Source organism: Candoia aspera, chromosome 1 (assembly GCF_035149785.1).
Source record: "Candoia aspera isolate rCanAsp1 chromosome 1, rCanAsp1.hap2, whole genome shotgun sequence".
Classification (NCBI taxonomy): domain Eukaryota; kingdom Metazoa; phylum Chordata; class Lepidosauria; order Squamata; family Boidae; genus Candoia; species Candoia aspera.
In genome coordinates this window covers 148,962,635-148,983,246 of record NC_086153.1, presented here as the reverse complement: position 1 = coordinate 148,983,246, position 20,612 = coordinate 148,962,635, and the positions used below count along the sequence as shown (strand labels likewise).

The following is a 20,612-nucleotide window of genomic DNA, read 5'->3' as shown; positions in this document are numbered from 1 at the left end:
AAAAGAAAATGCCACACAAGAATTCAAGATTTAAAGACCTATTACCAAAAGGTAGCTGAACCTATGTTTTGTAGTACATTTATGCAAGAGAAAATATTTGCTTGTCACTAAACCTAAGCCATTTTAAACAACTCTGTATGTTTTCCCCAAGGTATCTTCTTAACAGATCTGGTTAATCCATCTATTGGATCCCTCAGTCAAAAATACAAGAGTTCACACATTGTACTAGCCTGTCTTATGATTCCTTTATTTTTTTGCTTAGCATGAACCCAACCACTCTGCCTTATTAATATATCACATATGGTCTCAGTTTTAGAGTTCTTTAACTAGATGGTCCTAGCAGGATCATTCAAAACCACTGTACAGCTTTCTCTCTTTCAAGGATCTCTTATAAGACAAAGAAAGAAAAGGACTTGAAAAATACAAGTGGCTAGAATGAAAGTCCATGACACCTGTACTGCAGCAAAGTACAGTAGGCCAAGCATTTGTACAGTGAAAGCTTAATCTGAGAATACATGAAAATCTTCTAAGGATGCCCATCCCCAAGGCACTTAGACATGTACAGAAAACCCTTCTTCATTCCCTGAGCAATATTTCACCAACCCTAGAAACAAGTTTGAAGTTTTTTACTTCCTTTTTCAGACATGGTCACCCTTTACAGTAATATAAAATGTTAAGCAGCAGATGTGAGGATACTATTACTGGATTCAGTCACATATTGTACTAAGCAATGTTCTGTTTACCACAAATTTGTGTTCACAGACCATGGTTTACAAATTATAGCAGATGGGTTCACACAAGCCAAACCAAAGGAGGGAATGTTTCTTTTAAAACAGGGAGTGCTGTAATACCATGTATATCCCAAAACAAAGTTGTATGTCTCTTGTTTCATAACTACTGATTCTACCCAGGGAAAATGTAAGCTGAGTATTTAAAACAACTACTTCCTAATGAATGTCTCTAAGTGCTAGCAATCTTTTATCTTTAGGGGTTTGGATTTTTTTCTCCTTTTTGCTGGTAAACAAACAATGAAGGAACCTATGGAAAACACAGGAGGGATTACAAATAGAAAACAATAGCAACTGCCCTGTAGGAAAGATCTTGGGGGCTTTTTACATTCCAGTATTTTCACATTTTAAATTCTGTGTTTTATAATATGCCTTATTCTAACTGTGATGCTTCTGACACAAATAAATAAATAAAAATACTGAATTTTATCATTATGTTTTCCCTGTATTTGTAAACTGTTTTAGATAAATGTGTATCGGTAACAGGTGGACTATAATACTGAAGAAACAATTTCACACATGCCCCAAAAGTCAACACACAAGCACAAATTTATTTATATTGTATTTTATATTTGTAACTTTTTATTTTTTATGTGATTTTAACATTTATTGTTATAGCATCAATTTTATTGTAAACCGCCCAGCTTTTATTACTGCCCATCTCCTCTTTTGGGGGAGATGGGCAGTAATAAAATTTGAACTAAAAAAAAGGGACACAAAAAACTCCTAACAGATTAGTTATGTAAAGAGCTTTCCTTAGAGGTTACATGTCTATATAATGGGATTAGGGACATTACCAGTGCCCCGTGCAAAAGGGCATGCAGAAATCGATGTGAATCTAATTGCCACTTTGAGGAATGAATAAAGGAGGCAAAGCTAATCAAACGAAGAGAGAACGACATCCGAGGATGCCGATCCGCCAGACGTGTAAAAGACACGCCTGATTCGCTGGGGCCTGGAATCCGGGATGGAAGCGGATTCTTACTACGCGACGACTCCCTGACCCCCAGCAGCGCATCCGCGGCTTTCTCCCGCCGAAGAACCTCCTGGCGGGCTCCTCAATCCCCATTCTCCTTTTTGCCGGCTGCCTTTAGAAGAGACCCGGGCTCTCCGCCCTCCCTGCCCGCGCAGCCGGCTCCCCTCCCTCCCGGCGCAGCTTCCACAGCCGCCCTGACCTTTTCCTCCCCATCGTACAGGCGGACCCCGCGCTGCTGTGTGACGAGGTTCTCGTGGATCTCCAAGAGGCCGCTAGTCCAGGCAAAGCGATCCATGGAGCCGCCGCGCACAAGCGCCTCCCTTCCCCGCAGCAGAGACGACTCGCCCCGCCTATGGCGCCTCCCCTTTGACTGAGTGCTCGTGGTGACGAGGATGACGTCGGGTGTCATCACTGGCTGCAGGCCTATAGGCGTCATTTTTTAAGCATTGCGCCCACCCCCGCCAGACACTCTCTCCAGACTGGTCCGGCGATAATTCCTATACTGTGAGTGACAGTCAGCCCAGCTTTCTGACTGCACGGGGGGGGGAATTTTATTCTCCAATTCCAGAATACGAGAGGTGAGGCTGAAGGAAAGAGGTTTTCCCAAAAGTTCGTGGCGAAGGGGAAATTTGATGTCTATCCTAAGCTCAGTCTGTGGAATTTTTTTTCAAGTGAATATATCTCAGATTGGACTTCAGGCCTGCAAATTGCACCACTAAATCACAAGAAGGAATGGCACTTTTATATAGAGTCTATACATTCACTACTAGTGTTTAACACATTCAACAACTCATTCTTTAACAGAAGCAAGGAAATGGTGTAGAAGATGTGGGAACTTGTGTTGTTCTATTTGTTAAAAAAAAACACCTCCTTCCACTTACAGGAAACACTGCTATATATTTGTGATGAAATCCTGTTGCACCACATCGTTTAGCATCTCTCATCTATTTGCCCTGTTAAATTAGTTCTTCAGTAGCTAGGCAAGCCCAGCAAGGAACTTGGCTAATCTCAAAAAGCTAGTCAGGGTTGGATGTAGTTGGTACATGAATAGGGGATCACACAGACATTTCAGAACAAAAGACAGACTGAGAAGCTGAAAAACTATCCCAAAGGCAATGGCAAACCATTTTCATATGATTGCCAAGGAAACTATATGGAAATGCCCTTTAAGTCACAAGGAGTCCAGCTCAACTCAAAGGATGACAATGTGTGCATTCTCAAGGAAAGAATAGGAAGCTGGGTCCAACCTTTTGTGAATGTCCCACTGCAAGAAGGGGAGATACCCGGGTCCTTGAAGAGGAGATTGGAAGACCACGTCCTTAAGGGGGCAACCTTGGATCCAGCTGTATTGGACAATTACTGCCTAGTCTCTAACATTCCCCCTTTAGGGAAGTTAATTGAGAAAGTGGGAGAGCATCAGCTCCAAAGGGCTCTCCATGATCAGGACCCTTTTCAGTCAGGCTTCAGGCCAGACATGGTTGGAAACTGCACTAACCCTAACCTTCTAGCTATTCCACATGTGACATTAAAGCAGTGTATGACTTTGAATCCTGCAACTCTGCTTCCTGAGATTACAGATGAAGGAAGTTACCAACATGACTGTTTGCAGACCATATTCTGGTAGAGAAAGCTTTCTCAGATCTTACAAATGTGCCCCTACAGAATCCTGTCTTTGAACTTTTTTTGGATGGGTCTTCCTTTTTGGTTGATGGAGTCCATTTAACAGGGGCTGCAATTTTATTTATTTTCTTTTCATCTGCTGGGTGGAACCCTTGCCACCTTCTTTGGGGGCCCAAGCAGCTGAACTTACTGCCTTAATTCAAGCTTGTTGTATTGCCAGAGACAAAACTGTTAGTATCTTCACTGACTTATGGTGTTTGCCATGCTACAGATGTCTTATGGAAGCTGAGAAGATTCTTCACCACCTTAGGCCACCAAGGTCTCAAAGGCCTGGTTGTTTCACTTTTGGATGCACTTCTCCTTTTATTGCTAAAGGCAATCACTTTGCTGAAGAGGTTGCTAAGAAGGCTGCTCAACAACCTTGTGTCTTCAGTCTTTGCACCTGTGTTTCAAGTTCCTGTGCTATTGCTTATGAGAAGTTTCTTTCAGATGCTGGGACTGCTACTTGCAATGTCTCTATGATGCTTCTTGGAATGGTTCCTTCTGGATGGTTCCTAATGGACAACCAGTTGTCCCATGTGCTTTTCTTCATCTTCTGGCTCAACAACTACATCTGAAAGGACATTGTGGCACTCAAGTTACTGTACACTGGCTTACTCCTGGAGCCTTGTGGAAACTTCCAGGAGCTTCTTCTAGGCCAAGGACTCACAAAGTGGGGGCTTCCTGCCATCTCAATGCATCTATGGTTGGCGGGGGGGGGGGGGATGAACTAACTGCCAAACAGTTTCTATCCTTACAGAAGCAGCACAGAGAGTTCTGGAAGGCGGTGGGGGCTACAGTTCCTCTGAGTGACCAGATCCATCCATTCCAGCTGGGAGAATTTTTTTAATTTATTTTTTTATTTTTTATCCTGCCTTTATTATCTTTGTAAATAACTCAAGGCAGTGAACATGCCTAATCCTCCTTCCTCCTCCTATTTTCCCCACAACAACCACCCTGTGAGGTGGGTTGGGCTGAGAGAGAGGGACTGGCCCAAGGTCACCCAGCTGGCTTTCATGCCCAAGGCGGGACTAGAACTCACAGTCCCCTGGTTTCTAGCCCAGCACCTTAACTGCTAGACCAAACTGGCCAAACTTAAAAGTTCCATTGCAAGATTCTCGATCCAACCTGGGAGGGCCCATTCCAGATTTTGCTGACTACCCAAAGCCACTGTCCTTGTGCAAAGGAAAGGTTCCTGGACTCCTTGCAAGTGGCGATTGTCAGACTCTTGGAACTTCCTGATGAACTTAAAAAAAAATTATTTGTGGACTTATTACTAAGCAACCATGATTTCTGTTGGACTTTTGCTTCTTTTGCATCTTTTATAATCTTTTTATGCTACAAATGGGGGAGGGACAAATTGGGAAAGCACAACTTGTTCAGCCCAAGCTGCATGCGATCAAAAATGCTGGCCTGTAATATAAAATTGTTGGATTTCCTTCTTACAGACTCAATGGAGGTCAAGGATAAACTCTTTTTCCTGTGCTCTAAGCACTGATTGGTGGGTAAATCACAATATTCACTTCGATTGGTATCACATTATTGCATTTGATTTCACTATTATGCAGGAACACTCCAATGCCCTAATTTGTTTTCAAAGGACACTAACAGCCCTGTTACACAAGTGGTATTTCTGTCATACTTGTATTGATCCAGTAAATGATGAAGCAGCTTGGGACGTGGGAATGCAAGTCTGTACAGGGCAGACAGCCCAACAGAACGGCACTTCCCAAGCCCTGGCATATAACATTGAAGGCATCAAATCACCTGATGGTTTATGGTGGACTTGTGGCATACATGGTTTTAAAACTCTACCAAAGTCCTGGTAAGGAATTTGTACAATTTATTGGCAGGATGGATTCACCCACTCACACCAGAAATTAAATGGTAATTCAGACATCACTATAGAACATGCAGGGCAATTACACCTGACATAAAATTTCCCAGAGGAAAACAAATTGGGAGGGCAATATTTCCAGCTGTGGGAGTTGCTAGAAACTACGAAGACATTCATCATTTCTTGTATTTGTTGTAAACGTGTCTGTAGCTTTTGAGGTCTTTATTAATGAAACCTCACAAAGCCATAAGCTACTTCAGGATGAAATCCTTTCTTTGAAAAATGTAGTAATGCAAAATAGGCTTGCCTTAGGTCAGGTATTAGTAGAGCATGGAGGAGTTCGTGTCTATATTAATCAAACCTGCATGTTTCATGACAAGTGAAGGCTTGATTACACAACAAGAGAAGTTAGCTAACATAATGTAACATAAATAAATAAAACATGGTTGCCTCTTTAACTAAGGACAGGGAACATTTTCAAGAACAGCAGCAGGACAACTAATCCATGTGGGATTGGCTCACTTCTTGGCTACCTGATTGGGCTGGGTGAAACATTTTTTGCTTGGCATGTGATTACTATTATAGTCTTGGTACTGTTGGAGGTATCAGCAAGCCTCACTGGCATGTGGATGAGTTCGTTTTAGGATGCAAATTCTCCATGTGCTTCTGGAGGAAGCTGTTTGTTGCCCCTCCCACATTCCTCACTTCCTCTTCTTCACCATCTGGGAAGCAGCATGAAGCTGCAGCTCTCCCCATCTCTGGGCCATATGCTTGGGCCTAGAGTCAGGATTTTTCCCCTTCCTCCACGCAGCCTTCAGCAGCAGTGAGGGCTGAAGGTAAATTAAGTTTAGGGAACAGAAAGAAAAACCAGAATAATCAACTTTTCTTCTGAGATGGATGTAACTGGACCAAATACATCAGTAAGACTTCTTTTTACATACTTTTGAAACTACTTTGTCTAGGTGTGTAATTCTTTATGCTTGGGTGGGCTAAGTGTGTAAGATCAATAACCTGTATTTCTCTAACATGCTCATTAATGCTATTTAAGATAATATTCCTTTTCTGTGCTCATCTTTTGCTCTGTTAAGCTCTGCTCCATTCAGTGGTCCTAGCTGTCCACTAATGGTTTCAGGTACTTCTTGCTATACTTGGATGTTGTCTAATACAATATTTGCCTGCCATGCAATGCTACCACTATGCTTTTAAAGCTGCTCCATAACACAATGCAACCATAGGCCATATGCAGTTTCAAATGTTAACCACTCATTTCTTTGCTGTACATAATGGTGGTTCAGCAAACTATAAATAATTTGAGAACCAAATGGGGGAATTGTTACCTGGAATTTTTAGCTTCATTAGTAGCTTTTTAATAAAGGTGATATTAGCATTTAAGCACGGTATCCACGCCTTCTTTTCAAGTTCAAGGAACCATGTTTTCCTTTTACCCCAAACCCTTTTTTTCTTTTATGAGCAAAAACTAGCCTTTTCAGCAACTAAACAATCAACTCCACGCCAAACTCGGGGTGTCTGAGTTTCTAGGCAACTGTGGGACAATAACATCCCCTTTTTCAAGACTTCTAAACAATAGAGGGTGTATTCTGAAAGTCCTTGAATACACTTGCAAGTTTGATACAAACCCAGCTGGGTAAGGGAGTGACATAACATTCCGCAAGTGGCAAATTTATGGGTTATCCAGAATCAATGTTTTCTATTGTTCAATTCTCACATGTAATCATGTCTTTTATTGTTTGATTACTTGCTTTATGATGTATCACATATACCAAATGTATGTATCATTTGTCTCTGTACCCTATAAAAGGACTTGACCCCCCCCCCATAAATGCTTTTGCCTGAATTGCTGTGAGATTCATGTTTTCAGGTAGGCAAAAAAGCCACTTTGAAAAGTTAGTCTCCCACCCAAATTCAGGGACCACGTTTTTATCAACTCCACGCCAAACTCGGGGTGTCTGAGTTTCTAGGCAACTGTGGGACAATAACATCCCTTTTTCAAGACTTCTTCCTCCCTTCCAAAATGAAGAGACGGGAAATGAAACTGGACACAGCTGTGCTACACTACGAAGTGAACGTCTGGAGCATGCATTCGTTCCAAGTAAGAGCTCACAAGTTAGTACAGGAAAAAAAAGGCGAGGTAGGACCAGGATATAGACACACACAGAGCTGTACATGCATAAAGCATAGTTAGTATCCAATTTGGACTGTTACCGTCGAAGAAAAAAAATCGCAACAACCCGCACGCAATTTTCAAACGATCCACAGAGACTGCTGAAGCGCGCTGATATTTTCGCCAAATAGCATCATCTTGTGTCTGATTGGCTAATTTCAAGTCCCGGGGCTGCACCAATCGGCAGGGTCGTGTTGCCCACGTGACCACCTGGCGCCTGATTAAATTCAAACGGGCGGCCGTGTTGGGTGTTGCTTTTGCGGGTGAATCGTTTCTTTGCAAGGCGGGCAGGTGGGTAAGCGCCGTGAAATGGTCGGATGGGGTGCAGCTTTTAAAAAATTAAGCAGAAGCAAGTTTAATTGGGGTATGGTGGAGGGACAGCGTTTCCGCTTTATTGGGTCTGGTTGTCGATTCCAGCTGAGGAAGCGAAGCTGGAAAGAGGGTCTTGCTATGGGGGTAGTTGTTGGGCGCGTGGGTGGTTATGATTTAATTTTTCTGAGGACAGATTTCAGTCTTCTCGTTGCGGTGATGCCTAGAGCTCCGCTTGTTTTCACTGAGGTATAAGACAGCTTGAGAAATTTATCTGGAAGGTTATTTCGTGCAACACAAGTGGGTTTGTCTGGTGTAACTGTTTGTGTATTCTGCAATCTTTTCAGAAGAAACGCCAGCAAACAATATGTATAAAAGTTGCCACATTTGGAGCTTCTTCTATTGTGTAAATGAGGCTTTATACTAAAGAAAACTGCAAGTGATTTTGTTGATCCTATATAGGTAATCCAGGAAAGTTGGAAAACTGCATTCTGTCAACAACGCAAAAATGGTAAGTCCTAAAAGATATCATTGATATTACCTTAGATTTGGAGCTGAAGGCAGATTTATATTGCAATTAAGAGACAGAATAAGGGATTATCTGTGTTTAAAAATCTGCTAAGCCAAAATAATATATATGAAATATAAGGAAGGATTTTTATCTATTTTATAAGCCAGGCAGTGTTCTTGAACATTAAAGTTTCTTCAAGTGTGATTATGCAGTGAATAGAAAAGTTAAGCAAGAAATTGTGAACCTACTCTTGTGACTGGCTTTTCCAGTATCCTGATACTATAGCTTTCTAATATGTTATAATTGGAGAAAAGTGCAAAAAAAGTGCACTACATTGACCAAGTATGTATATATTTGTTTTTGTTTTTAAGATGCCATGTGCCCCATGCCACACTTCCTTTAAAAAGTATTTTAGAGCAAAATGTTAATGTGAATTAATGCTATGTTAATGTTTTTCAGGAAGATAAAGAAAATGCTAACAGATCTGTATGGAATGAAGTGGGCAGTACACTTGACAACACTTCTGTTTCCCCTAAAATCGTAAATTCCTCTGTTGTATTGAAACAAATTATGCCAGGTACAAATTGCAATTCTCTAAACAATACTACAGTGGGAGATCCTGAACCTGCTGCAGTAAAATCCAAAGTTATGTCATACACTCAGACCTTTTTACAGCAAACAGATATAAAAAAGCAACAGACGAAACCAGATATCCTCAACTCTGTTCCCCGCATTTCGGAGAAGCGCATACTTGGCTCATATCGTGGCAGAATAGTCCCTTCTAAGATAAACTCATTCAGGAAAGTTCCAGCAGAGGGGGCTAGAAAAAATTCTCAGAGTGCTCTGCCTAAATCAGGAGTAAAGACAGGGCCCACAACTAACACTACAAGTGCAAGAGATGCTAAAGTCAGTGGCAACACTGGTCCTCCTAAGCTCCTAAATTCTACCCCTTTTCAAACCAGAACCGTAAGAGTTTCTGTTTACCATCCCAAAGCCATTCTGAATCATGAGAAAGAATCTTCCACTGGTGTCATGGAGAATAATGGGGCAGCCCAAAGAAACTGTGACAGGAACGGGAAACCGCTATTAAAGACTGTTCCAGCCACTGCTAATAATTCTGTCCATAGGACAAAGAAACTTGCTCCATCTAAAACTGTGCCAGGAAGCCTAAAAGCGCCACTTTCTGAAAAGCATGCTATTGGGTCAGCTTCAAAACCAACTGACAACAGCAAAGTTCCAACATCTGTAGATGTGAGAAGGTAATATAAATGCCTGCATTTTTTTGTTTCAAAACACACTGAGACAATATAACATTAAAAAGTAGAAATCTGAAATTTTTCAGAGTATTTCCACACGGTGGTTTAAAAATATGCATTTGTCAAAATGGATGCATTTATACAATACACTATGCTGTGGTTTGCTTAACAGGGTTTATTGAATAACTCATAGTTAGCTGGGTTTGATCAGCATAGTAAGCCAAAACCAAGCAAATGGCTTTATGGCTGAACATAGTATGGAAACTCAGCCTGAGTCCACAAAAGAGAAAATAAACCGTTGTATCTCACCATAACATGTTTATATTTAGGGCTGTCAGATTTTTACTCACTTCGTCTTAAATTAGCCTTGAATAGCCATCAGTTTAAAGCAGTTGCATACACTGAGGTTTGGGGCTTGAAAGCAGGATGCTTTTACATGTGTAATTACAGAAGATAAATTTTTCAATTAAGTGCTTCCTCCCCTCATTAGCATAAATCAGATTTCTTTCACTCTAGTACCACATTCCTGATAATCTAGTCATGATCTAATATAATCATAGGTATGAAATCTTGAGTGCCTTTCAGGCGTACAAGCTTATTTCTGTTTTCATTGGGAGTGTTTCTTTTTGGTAGGGCCCTCAGATCTGAGCTGCAACTGTCCAGTTCACCACTAAATGGCACAAGGTAAAGGTAAAGGTTTCCCTTGACGTAAAGTCCAGTCGTGTCCGACTCTAGGGGGCGGTGCTCATCTCCGTTTCAAAGCCTTGGAGCCGGCGTTGTCCATAGGACACTTCCGGGTCATGTGGCCAGCATGACTCACGGAACGCCGTTACCTTCCCGCCGAAGCGGTACCAATTAATCTACTCACATTTGCATGTTTTCGAACTGCTTGGTGTGCAGGAGCTGGGACGAGCAACGGGAGCTCACCCCGCCGCGCGGTTTCGAACCGCCAACCTTCCGATCGACAGCTCAGCGGTTTAACCCGCAGCGCCACCGCGTCCCTTTAAATGGCACAAAGATACGGGAAATTCTGGCTTTTTCAGCCTAGCTATGGTAGCTGCAATCAGCAATTATCTTTGCACTGTTTTTTTTCTGATGGTCATGACTTGTAATTGTAATTTTGAATATTAACTGTATTTAATAGTTGATTATATCTTTTGCAATATAAACAATTCTTTGGGATAGTTATAAGAGCTGAGTATCAACTCAACAGACATTTTCCTTTCCCTGTGGCTAGATGACTGGGTAGCTGTTACATGTTTTGTTTCTCTTCCTAGCTAGAGAACAAAATGAAGTGCTAATTAAGTTTTACGTTTAACTTTAGAGCTCAGCTAGCTGAATGGCAGGCTTCAAAGGGGATAAAGAAGCTACCTCATTCCATACCTGCAAATAGCCAGCCCAGAACAGCAACATGTCAGCAAACTATAAAAGAACCAGTTGAATCCTTCTGGGCTACAATAGTTGAAGAAGATGAACAAGGACTACTCAGTGATAGGGTCAATAAGACACTTGCAGACTGTCTCTACCTCATTGAAAAGGTAAGACATTTAATAAACCACTGTAATGACGAATTAGCTTCTTCATATATAACATCCCTGTACTTTATTCAGTTCTATAAACTCTGGAGGTAGAAGCCAACCTGGAATTTCAAGACAACTTGCCTGTAATAGATAAACGTGAAAAGAGTTGGTAGGCTACTTGATGACAAAATCTTCCTGTATGTCATTTTTCTATTGTAACTAGAGCAATCAGACAGATCTGTCCTAAAGAGAAAAATGGCTGAATGGCTGCATTTTAAAGTGCTTTGTGCAACACAGAGTGAGATGTTTCTTACTACAATAGAGAAGACTCTTTGAAGTTTTGTTAAATAAAGGGGTATTCATTCTACTCTGGATTATGAAAATGTAAACTAGTTCACAGAAGCTTATGCATTAGCCTGTGCTTAATTCAACATACTAACATGGCCATTTCTCTAGAATTCATACAGTTCAAAGTAATTCAGTACATTTTCTCCTTGCTATTTCTCTTCAGGGCTGTGTAGGTAAAACAATACATTCCACTTTGGAAAAGCTGATAGTGTCGGTGCCAGATGTAAAAAAGCTTGCTAAGTACTGGGTGTGCCAGATGCGTCTTGAACAGTTTTGCTCCATGGAAAAAGTAATCAGTATCTATGAAAAAGCAATTCAGGCAGGAGCACAGGTAAACACCCCTAAATCTGTTTCACTAAAATATCAGATTTAATTTTAGCTTTGCCAATGAGAGATTTATAGGTTTATAAACTTTCTCATATTTTAACTGCTTAAGTTAAATAGAAACATTCTACCACTTATTTAAAGAGACCAAGCTGGTATAGTTGGTTCTTCAATCCACTTCTATTGCTGTTACTACAATCTTATGAGGTAGTGACAGGCCTAAGGTTACAGTAAACTTTTTTATTTTGAGGAAATTTGGATCTCTCCAGTTTTATTTGAGCACTGATCACTTATAACATTGTGACTAATTACAATTAACCTAACTAGATATTAATAAAAAAATGTTTTCTTCAGCCTAAGGATGAGTTACGTCATACATTTACGGATGTTATAAGGGCTAGAAGAGATCTACCAAAATCTGATGGTAAGATTTAACATTGTTGATTAGTTTCCTCAAATCTTCACCTTCTCCCTGCTAAACCTGGTCCTGTTGCCATTATTGCAAAGGAAAACAGAAAAATCTAATGCTTCATCTTGCATTTTACTTGTTATATATATTTCTTATATTTAACTTATATTTGCCATCCATCATTAGTAACTTTTGAGTTTCTTTTAGGTATAAATTCTGAGTTGCCTTATATTATGACAATATATTTTTTCAGAAGAATGTGTGAAGGAAGAAAATACTGTAAATCATGAGGGAACAGTATCTGAAACAGAGATAGAAGAAGCATTTAAGGAAGTCAGTTTGAATAACAAGGTGGAGTATAGTAATGAGGCTTCTCAAGAATCAACAGAAGTTTGCACAAAAACCAAACAAGGCATTTCCAAGAAAAAAAAGAACAGAAATAAAGAACAGAAGCAGAAATCTATAGACTTAAAAAATGAACAAGCTGGTACCAATGCAGAGAAAGATGGAATCTTACAGATTGAAACTCCTGAAAATGAAAAGGGCTCATATTTAATAAAATATAATTTGTCAACCACTTCCCATTTGGAAAGGTGAGTCTTAACATGGTCCCATCCATATACCGTCTGAGGATGTGGGGTTTGTTAATCGGATAAAAATGTGTTACCTTGCTCAGTATGTGTAGATAATATCTAAGTATTTGGAGAAAACTAAACCTGACCAATTTCAGTTGACCCTGAAAAATCTTTTTTTAATCTCAAATGTATGATTGAGAACAGCAATAGCTGGAAACCATTACAGGAATCCTGAATAGTGAAAATTGCAGATAAAAACCCTTGCTGAGGTTTACCTGTTTGTCTCAGCTTCTCAGTTATAATCTAGCATCTTCAGAACAACAGCACTTGTTCTTTTCTTCAATTGTAAGTCAGTGACAGCGCTTAGTCCTTGTTGTCGTACAGTACAGTACAATGAAGCAAAACAATTTTGTAGTCTTCCCACTAAGGGATCTTTCACTTGTTGCTACACTGGGGTGGTTGGGTGGTGGTTGAAGAAAGCTTGATTACTGTATTTAGACTTCATAGAGGATTTTTGCCACAGCTCTTTGCTGACTTGCAGTTCCAAGACAATAGTCTCAAGATATTGTCACAAGTCTTAATGTCACCACAGAGACGGTCTACAGAAGCATTAGCACCAATATCCTTGCTGCCTCTCCCATACTAAGTATTGATTCTTCTCCAGTGCTGTATTTTCATACAGTATATAATCTCCAGAATCCTGTGTGCTGACTTTTCCCATCCTGGTGCTTTCCAAATGTGTTGTGATAATGATCTCATGATTTATTTACTATCTATATGCTGCCCAATCTCAAAGGATCTAGATGGCTAACAGTGTCATAGTAATATAATTAATCAACAAAAGAGAAGGGAAAACCCGCAAAAATATATAAAAGAACCAACAATAAAAAATGAGACCAACAGGATAACAATTTTTAGCTAGGATAATGAGTGGTTCTAGTTTAGTACACCTGGAGACCTTGAAAAAAGCCAGCTATGCATATTTACTGGGGAATAATCTATTTGAATTTAATGTGACATACATTTAAAAGACTTCCACCAAACTTAACTATATTGGCCATATCTGTCTTCTCTTTAGGCTTCCTGAACAATAGTGTACATTCTCAGGCAAAATCTCTTTTACTACTAGATGTCCAGAAGCCACATAAAAAATAAGTGACCATGCTAACACTATATTTAGTACTGATCTAGCATATTTAGAATATCCAAAGTATTTCACATTCAGTAATCTAAAATGACTGTGTTCACATATGGTGCTATGTCATAAATTGGGGCTTACGAGTTATTACCTAAACCAGATCACATAAATCAAACCTCCAGCAAATTAATAACAAAGCACTGAATCAGTTCTTAGGGAATTTCCGTTCACTTTTTAGAGGCAATGAAAACAAGCCATCTGGATCTATATCAATATAAAGTCTGTAACAACAGTGAATAAGACCTATGATTTTGGCCAAAAAACTGAAACCTTGAAAAATTCTAAACCAGCAATGGCAGTCAAAATTATCACAGTCTAAATTGGCATGATTTTATGCTCCTAAAATCATACATGGCTGTAATAAGAGAAGTGTATGTGTTAGCAGAGAAACAATGTATTTTCCTTACAACATTCAAATATTCAATGCTAAATTAATATTTGTGTTATTTTTATTCATATACTAAGGCTGCCCACTTGCCAAACCACACTGAATTATTGCATTCTAATTCTGCAAATACCTAAATGGTTTCTCTCTTTGATCCCAAGCACGAAGAAAAAACTGCAGTGTGATGACTCTACTATTAAAGATCTGAAATTCCTAACACCTGTGAGGCGGTCTTGCCGCATCCATGAAAAAGGAAGTAAGTTACCAAGTATGCTGAAAGACCATAGCCCTTGTGTTTCTTCGCTTGAACAGCTTGGAGAATTGGGAGACGAAGGCACTGGTTTCATCTACAGACCAAACAATGCATTGCAAACAGTCTTTATCTGTCAACATGAGCAAAGCCAAAAGTGAAAGCACAAGTTTTTATTTAAGCTGAAGTCCTTTAATTCAGTGCAGATGTTATGCTGCCATAGTTTAACTATAACTTTTAATTTAGCTTTACTGATAATGTATATCTGTCATATGGGAAGGATTCCTGTGCTTTAACCATGTGAAAGAGTTACATTTATACCAATCTTAACCATTGGCCATAGTTTAACTATAACTTTTAATTTAGCTTTACTGATAATGTATATCTGTCATATGGGAAGGATTCCTGTGCTTTAACCATGTGAAAGAGTTACATTTATACCAATCTTGACCATTGGCCATAGTTTAACTATAACTTTTAATTTAGCTTTACTGATAATGTATATCTGTCATATGGGAAGGATTCCTGTGCTTTAACCATGTGAAAGAGTTACATTTATACCAATCTTGACCATTGGCCATAGTTTAACTATAACTTTTAATTTAGCTTTACTGATAATGTATATCTGTCATATGGGAAGGATTCCTGTGCTTTAACCATGTGAAAGAGTTACATTTATACCAATCTTGACCATTGGCAACACTAACCTAATCTTATAGCGAGATGTTAGCATTTAACTAACTTGAACTTTGTGGGCAAGGAACACAGGAGTGTTGTATCTAATTTGTACATTTGGAGATAAATCTTAACAAATATTGGCAATAACTATTTGATAATAATTTCACTGTGCATTTCTTATATGTTAAATGACTTTAACTGTTGGTCTTGTAAAAGTTTAAAATTTATCTTTTTCAAAACATGCCTATAAGTTATATGATCTCTTGGTATATATGTATGTATGTTAGGTGGGCAAAGAGACTGAAATAAAGAACATTAATAACTTTGAGAAGATTGTGGAAATGGTCAGTTCTTTGAATTGAGTTCTTCTGAAAAGAGTTAAATAATTCAGTGGTAATATGCTAATGACTGAATATAACAATGTGGGTGCCTGTTAAGGACATTAGGAGTAACAGTTTAAATCAGCTATAATCCATGAAGATGATTGAAGGCAATGGCAATCCACTTTCATACTGTTGCTCAGAGAAGTACATGCAGTCTCTAGGAGTTTGACTCAAGGGTACTTAAAGCTTATAGACATTTACAGCCCCAGATCATTTACAAATTGATCAAGAGTTGAGATTCATGTACCAACTGAAACTAAAAAGACTCTAGGCAGCTAACAGAATTTACATATGCTGTATGGTCATGTGAAAAAGTAAGCACCCCCCCACTGAAATTTTTGACTTTATCCATATATTTCAACAGATATTTGCTCTTCATTTCAACAATATTTATAAAGGGGATATAATATAACACATACACACCATTTACATTTGGTAGTCCATTTAGACATAGACATTTAGTTTGATTTGTTCTTTGTTGTTGAAATGTGTGGTATCACCATGCCAAATCAAAAGAGCTGTCTGAGGCCTTCAGAAAGAAGGTTCTAGATGCCTGTGAGTCTGGGAAGGGATTTTAAAAGTTTGACAAACAATTGGATGTCAGTCATTGTCTGGGAATCATCTATAAGTGGAAAAGATTTGCCAGCTTGCCCAGGTCAGGCTGCCCCAACCCAACAACTTCAGCCCAAGAGCAGAATGTAAGATGCTGAAAGAAGTCTCTCAACCCCATAATTTTATCATGGGTCCTACATGTAGCTCTCACTATTATTAATGTCAAAGTGCATGAGTGTACCCATAGAAAGAAGCTGCACAAATCAGATCCACATGGGAGATGTGCCAGGAGGAAATATTTGCTGTCCAGAAAGAACATCAGGACAAGACAAAAGTTTACTCATGAACACCTAGGCAAAGACCAAGGCTTCTGGAACAATGTGCTCTGGGCAGACAAGGCAAAGGTAGAGTTATTTGGCCACAGTACCAGAACACGTTTGGTACTGCATTTCACCAGAAGAACCTGATACCAACTGCAAAGCATGGTGGTGGAAATGTTATGGTTTGGGGCTGCTTTGCTGCATTGGCCTGGGCAGCTGTCCATCACAGAATCCACTATGAATTCTTCATTGTAGCAGAGGATGTTTGAGAATAATGTGAGACCATCTGTCAGAAGACAAGCTCAGCCGAAAGCAGACCTTCCAACATGACCATGACCCTAAACGTTCCCAGAAAACCATCAAAGAATGGCTGGAGAAAAAAAAAATTGAGGGTTCTGGAATGGCCAAGTCAAAGCCCAGATCTAAATCCCTTCAAGATGCTGTGAGGTGATTTGAAAAACCTCTCAAACATTGCACAACTGAAAACATTCTACATGGAGTGGAAAAAATTCCTCCCAATTTCAGACTGGTAGACAGTTTAAGAAACACCTACTTGAGGTTGTTTCTGCCAAAGGGAGTAATACCAGTTATTAGAGCCAAGGATTGACTATTTATTCATTCATTTATTTTTTGAATTTCATCACCGCCCATCTCACTCAAAGAGCGTCTTACTTTTTCTGCAGAAGGAATTTTTTTGTTGAAGAGCAACAATAGAGCAACCCAGCTTGTCCCTTTGTCCCAGCATCACGAGCAAGGCCTCACATCTAATCACCTGTAGAACAGTACTTCCGATAGCCAGGATCTCCTGGTAAATAACCACCACACCATCTCTGCTGTCCCAGGGGTAACACTGATGTAAGACATGGAAACTGACTAGACAGATCTCCATGAGGAAGGGCTCTCCTTCATCCAGCCAGGTCTCAGTAATACATGCCAGATTCATCCTTTTGTCTACAAATTATTAACCAGATTAAATTAAATTACATCACATTTAAATAGAGGAAGTTAGATACTGAATTGTAGCACCCAGCACTTGTTCCAGTAGGCAGGGCATTTACAAATCAATCATCTCATTTCCTGTGTAAGAGGGGACTTCTTCCCAGTGCAGTCCCATCTAGCTCCACAAAGTAAAGCATAACTGAACCTTCATCTTTAAAAGAAAGGCAATTCAGAGTAGACAATGGACAATGTAGCAGTAATGCCCTCTGGGGCAAAATAATGTCACAAAGTGGACTCTTCGGAGGACTTCAGAAATTTATTATCTAAAGAGCAAAGCTCACCATTAAGGGTCAACAGAACATAAACATTATTCATAGCAACACTACAATTTACTAGTCACAATTTGAAAAGTTAAAAAAAAAACCTTTTGGGAAAAAAGCTCAGGACACGTAAGAGAACCCAATGCGCACCATAATTTCTTAGAATACATAAAATGCTGCCAAGTTTGTGAAAGGAAGATAGAGAAAAACTGGATGGGAAGGAGAATGAACAGGAATGCTCTTTTGCTGTGAATTCTATTTGTTTATTTTCAAACAACTGAAACCAATATATTGTATGGATATAATGCAATATCTTTCCTGTAGAATGTTTAATTTTTTACTGGTACTAAACTTAGCCTTGGAATCCTGGAATATTAAAAATTAAGATAACAGAAATAAAAGTGAGCTTCCCTGGCTCTTAAGATTACTTTTCTTTCAAAGTTTGAATAGCCAAGGAAGCATATCTTTATTCCCGTTAACTGTAGTTTGTACAATTTTCAAAATTATTAGTTTTGCATTTCAAACGGCTTGATATTACCAGGTTTTCACAATGTAGCATTTCAATAGCATTACAATCTTGCTACATGACATATAGACTACTAAACACGATGTCTTTCCCTTCATCACACCAAAGTAACCACAGCAGGGATTGCTTTACTTATAATGTCATAAAATCCTGATTGGGTTTGGGAAATGATTTATCTGGCATTTAAATAATTTTGTGAGATATCCTACATTCTTTCCCTGGCATATTGTATTAAAGGGGCAAATCCCCATTCAGAGAATATTGAATAGCCATGGTGGGAAAGGAAATATTAAAAATGGAAATTTAGTTGATGGATCAATCTCAGTACTAAGAATCAAGTTTAACATGTTTTGTCTACCTTCATGTGCATGAACATGAAGCTAAAGATTAGGATTGGTCAATTTCTGGTTGTTCAATTGTTTTAAACTCCTACTATGGCTACAGTTGATAGGAATTGTTCCACAGTATCTGGAGAGCTACACATCGTTCATTTTACAGATACTTTATGAAAGCTTATGCCTTTTAATAAAAATTGTTAGTCAGAAAATGTGCTACCTGATGCGCCTTCTAATTTTATATTACACTCAGTAATCCAGAAAGCCTTGAGGAATTTGCACACCTAACTGATCTGGTCTGATCCCCAAAAGCTAAGCAGGATTAGTATTTGAAGGGAGACTATAAGGACATCCCAGGACTGTGGGCTAAGCTATAAACTTAATGCAAAATAGGAAAATATGCACAACATGAAGTCCAGAATTCTTTTCAATTGCGTAATAGCAACCCCACTCTGGGTCACATGACTAGGAAGGGAGGGCTTCAGAATGCAGCATGCACAGGCCCTGCCCTACTGCCTCTCTGCTTGGTATGCATTGGAGTATTACTTTTGCTGGATGCTTTTTGCCATAGACCCTAGCTGAACTCTATTTTTCTCTTTTTTCCCTACCCTCCCGGTCACATAATCCAGAGCTGAGCACATGCAACCTGCCATATGCTTTCCAGGCCCTACAATACATACAGATGCAACAGAAAGGGGAAGTAGAAAGTATATACAGATATGGAGGCAACAAATATGCATTCCTCAAAATTAGACCCTCACAGATATACACATGCCAGTAGGCAATAACACTAAGCACGTGCTCCGATTCTTGAGTATACATACACAGAAAAAAAATATTTAATTAGACATAACACAATATACATGCTGTTGGTAATGGAATTGGAAAAAAATCCAAAAGCCATTTTCTGCACACTTACCCTACCTTGTTTATACACACTGATTATGTGCCACCAAGTTAGTGTCAACTCTTAGCAACCACATAGATTGCAGCCACTGCTGTTGTAACTGAATCCGTCCACCTTGCTGCTGGTTGTCCTCTTCTCTTTCCTTCCACCTTTCCCAGCATTGGAAACTTCTCCAGAAAACTAGGTCTTTGCAACTCTGTGTCTGAAATATGATTTTGAACATGGTCATTTGTGCCTTGAGTGAGAACTCTGGGTTGATTTGTTTGATGATCCATCTGTTTTGTTGGTATTCTCAAGAATTTTATCCAACACCAAAGTTCAAAAGATTCAATATTCTTTCTGTCCTGCTTCTCCAAAGTCCAACTTTTGTTTGCAGAATGTCACAGGGAAAACCACTGCCTACATGATTCTGATCTTTGTAGGCACAGACATATTGTGGCATCTGAGTATCTCCTCCAAGGCCTTTACTGTTGCTCTACCAAGTATTCCTGATATTCTGCTTGAAAATGGTGAGTATATTGCCCAAGATCCTATCATGGAAACTGGCTGGCTTTTTACTTCCACTTTAGCTTAACCTGGAACTTGTACATGAGCAATTTATGATCTGTTCCACAGTTAGCCTTTGGCCACATCTTTGCTGTTATACTATGCTTCCACTTCCTTCTACCAATAATATAGTCAATTTGATTTCTGTCTACTCCATCTGGTGGTATTAATGTATATAGGCATCTTTTTGGTTGTTTTCCTGCTTCATTCCAGTTTCCTAGACCATACATTTTCCTCAATATTTCCAACCTTGGCATTCCAGTCTTCAACTACAACAGTACATCTGAACTTGATCATAAAGCTCATCAATCTCCTCTTCTTCTCCATCAAACTTGGATAACCTTCATAAAGGGATGTCTGCAAAGTCTACCTGGTATTATTTGGCCATTGACTGCATTGTACCCTAGTATCTTTCTTGACTATGAAAGCAATACCATTCCTTTGTTTACTATCTGACCTGCGAAGCCCATCATCTGGCCCCACACTGTCAATCATTTTATATTGTCTACCCATATTATTTTCTTGGTAAAATCACTGCCTTCTCTCGCATAGAATGAAGCTATGCCTTTGCCATCATCA

The 20,612-nt window shown here is 39.3% G+C and overlaps 2 protein-coding genes across 2 annotated transcripts in view; one reads left to right on the top strand and one right to left on the bottom strand.

Annotated features, from left to right (window-relative positions):
• VPS36 (vacuolar protein sorting 36 homolog) overlaps positions 1-2,084 on the bottom strand; it is a 30,900-nt gene extending 28,816 nt beyond the window's left edge. Inside the window, exon 1 of the mRNA XM_063315636.1 lies at positions 1,964-2,084. Within this exon, the coding sequence (XP_063171706.1) occupies positions 1,964-2,059 (96 nt within the window). The 5' untranslated portion in view covers positions 2,060-2,084. The remainder of the gene's footprint in view (positions 1-1,963) is intronic.
• A 149-nt stretch (positions 2,085-2,233) lies between these two features.
• Positions 2,234-14,859, top strand: CKAP2 (cytoskeleton associated protein 2). The gene is made up of 8 exons (XM_063315423.1): positions 2,234-2,342; positions 8,214-8,262; positions 8,722-9,521; positions 10,843-11,056; positions 11,550-11,717; positions 12,065-12,134; positions 12,373-12,712; positions 14,439-14,859. Exons 2-8 carry the CDS (start codon positions 8,260-8,262, stop codon positions 14,686-14,688), a joined length of 1,845 nt encoding a protein of 614 aa, XP_063171493.1. The 5' UTR covers positions 2,234-2,342; positions 8,214-8,259; the 3' UTR covers positions 14,689-14,859.
• Positions 14,860-20,612: the final 5,753 nt, after the last annotated feature.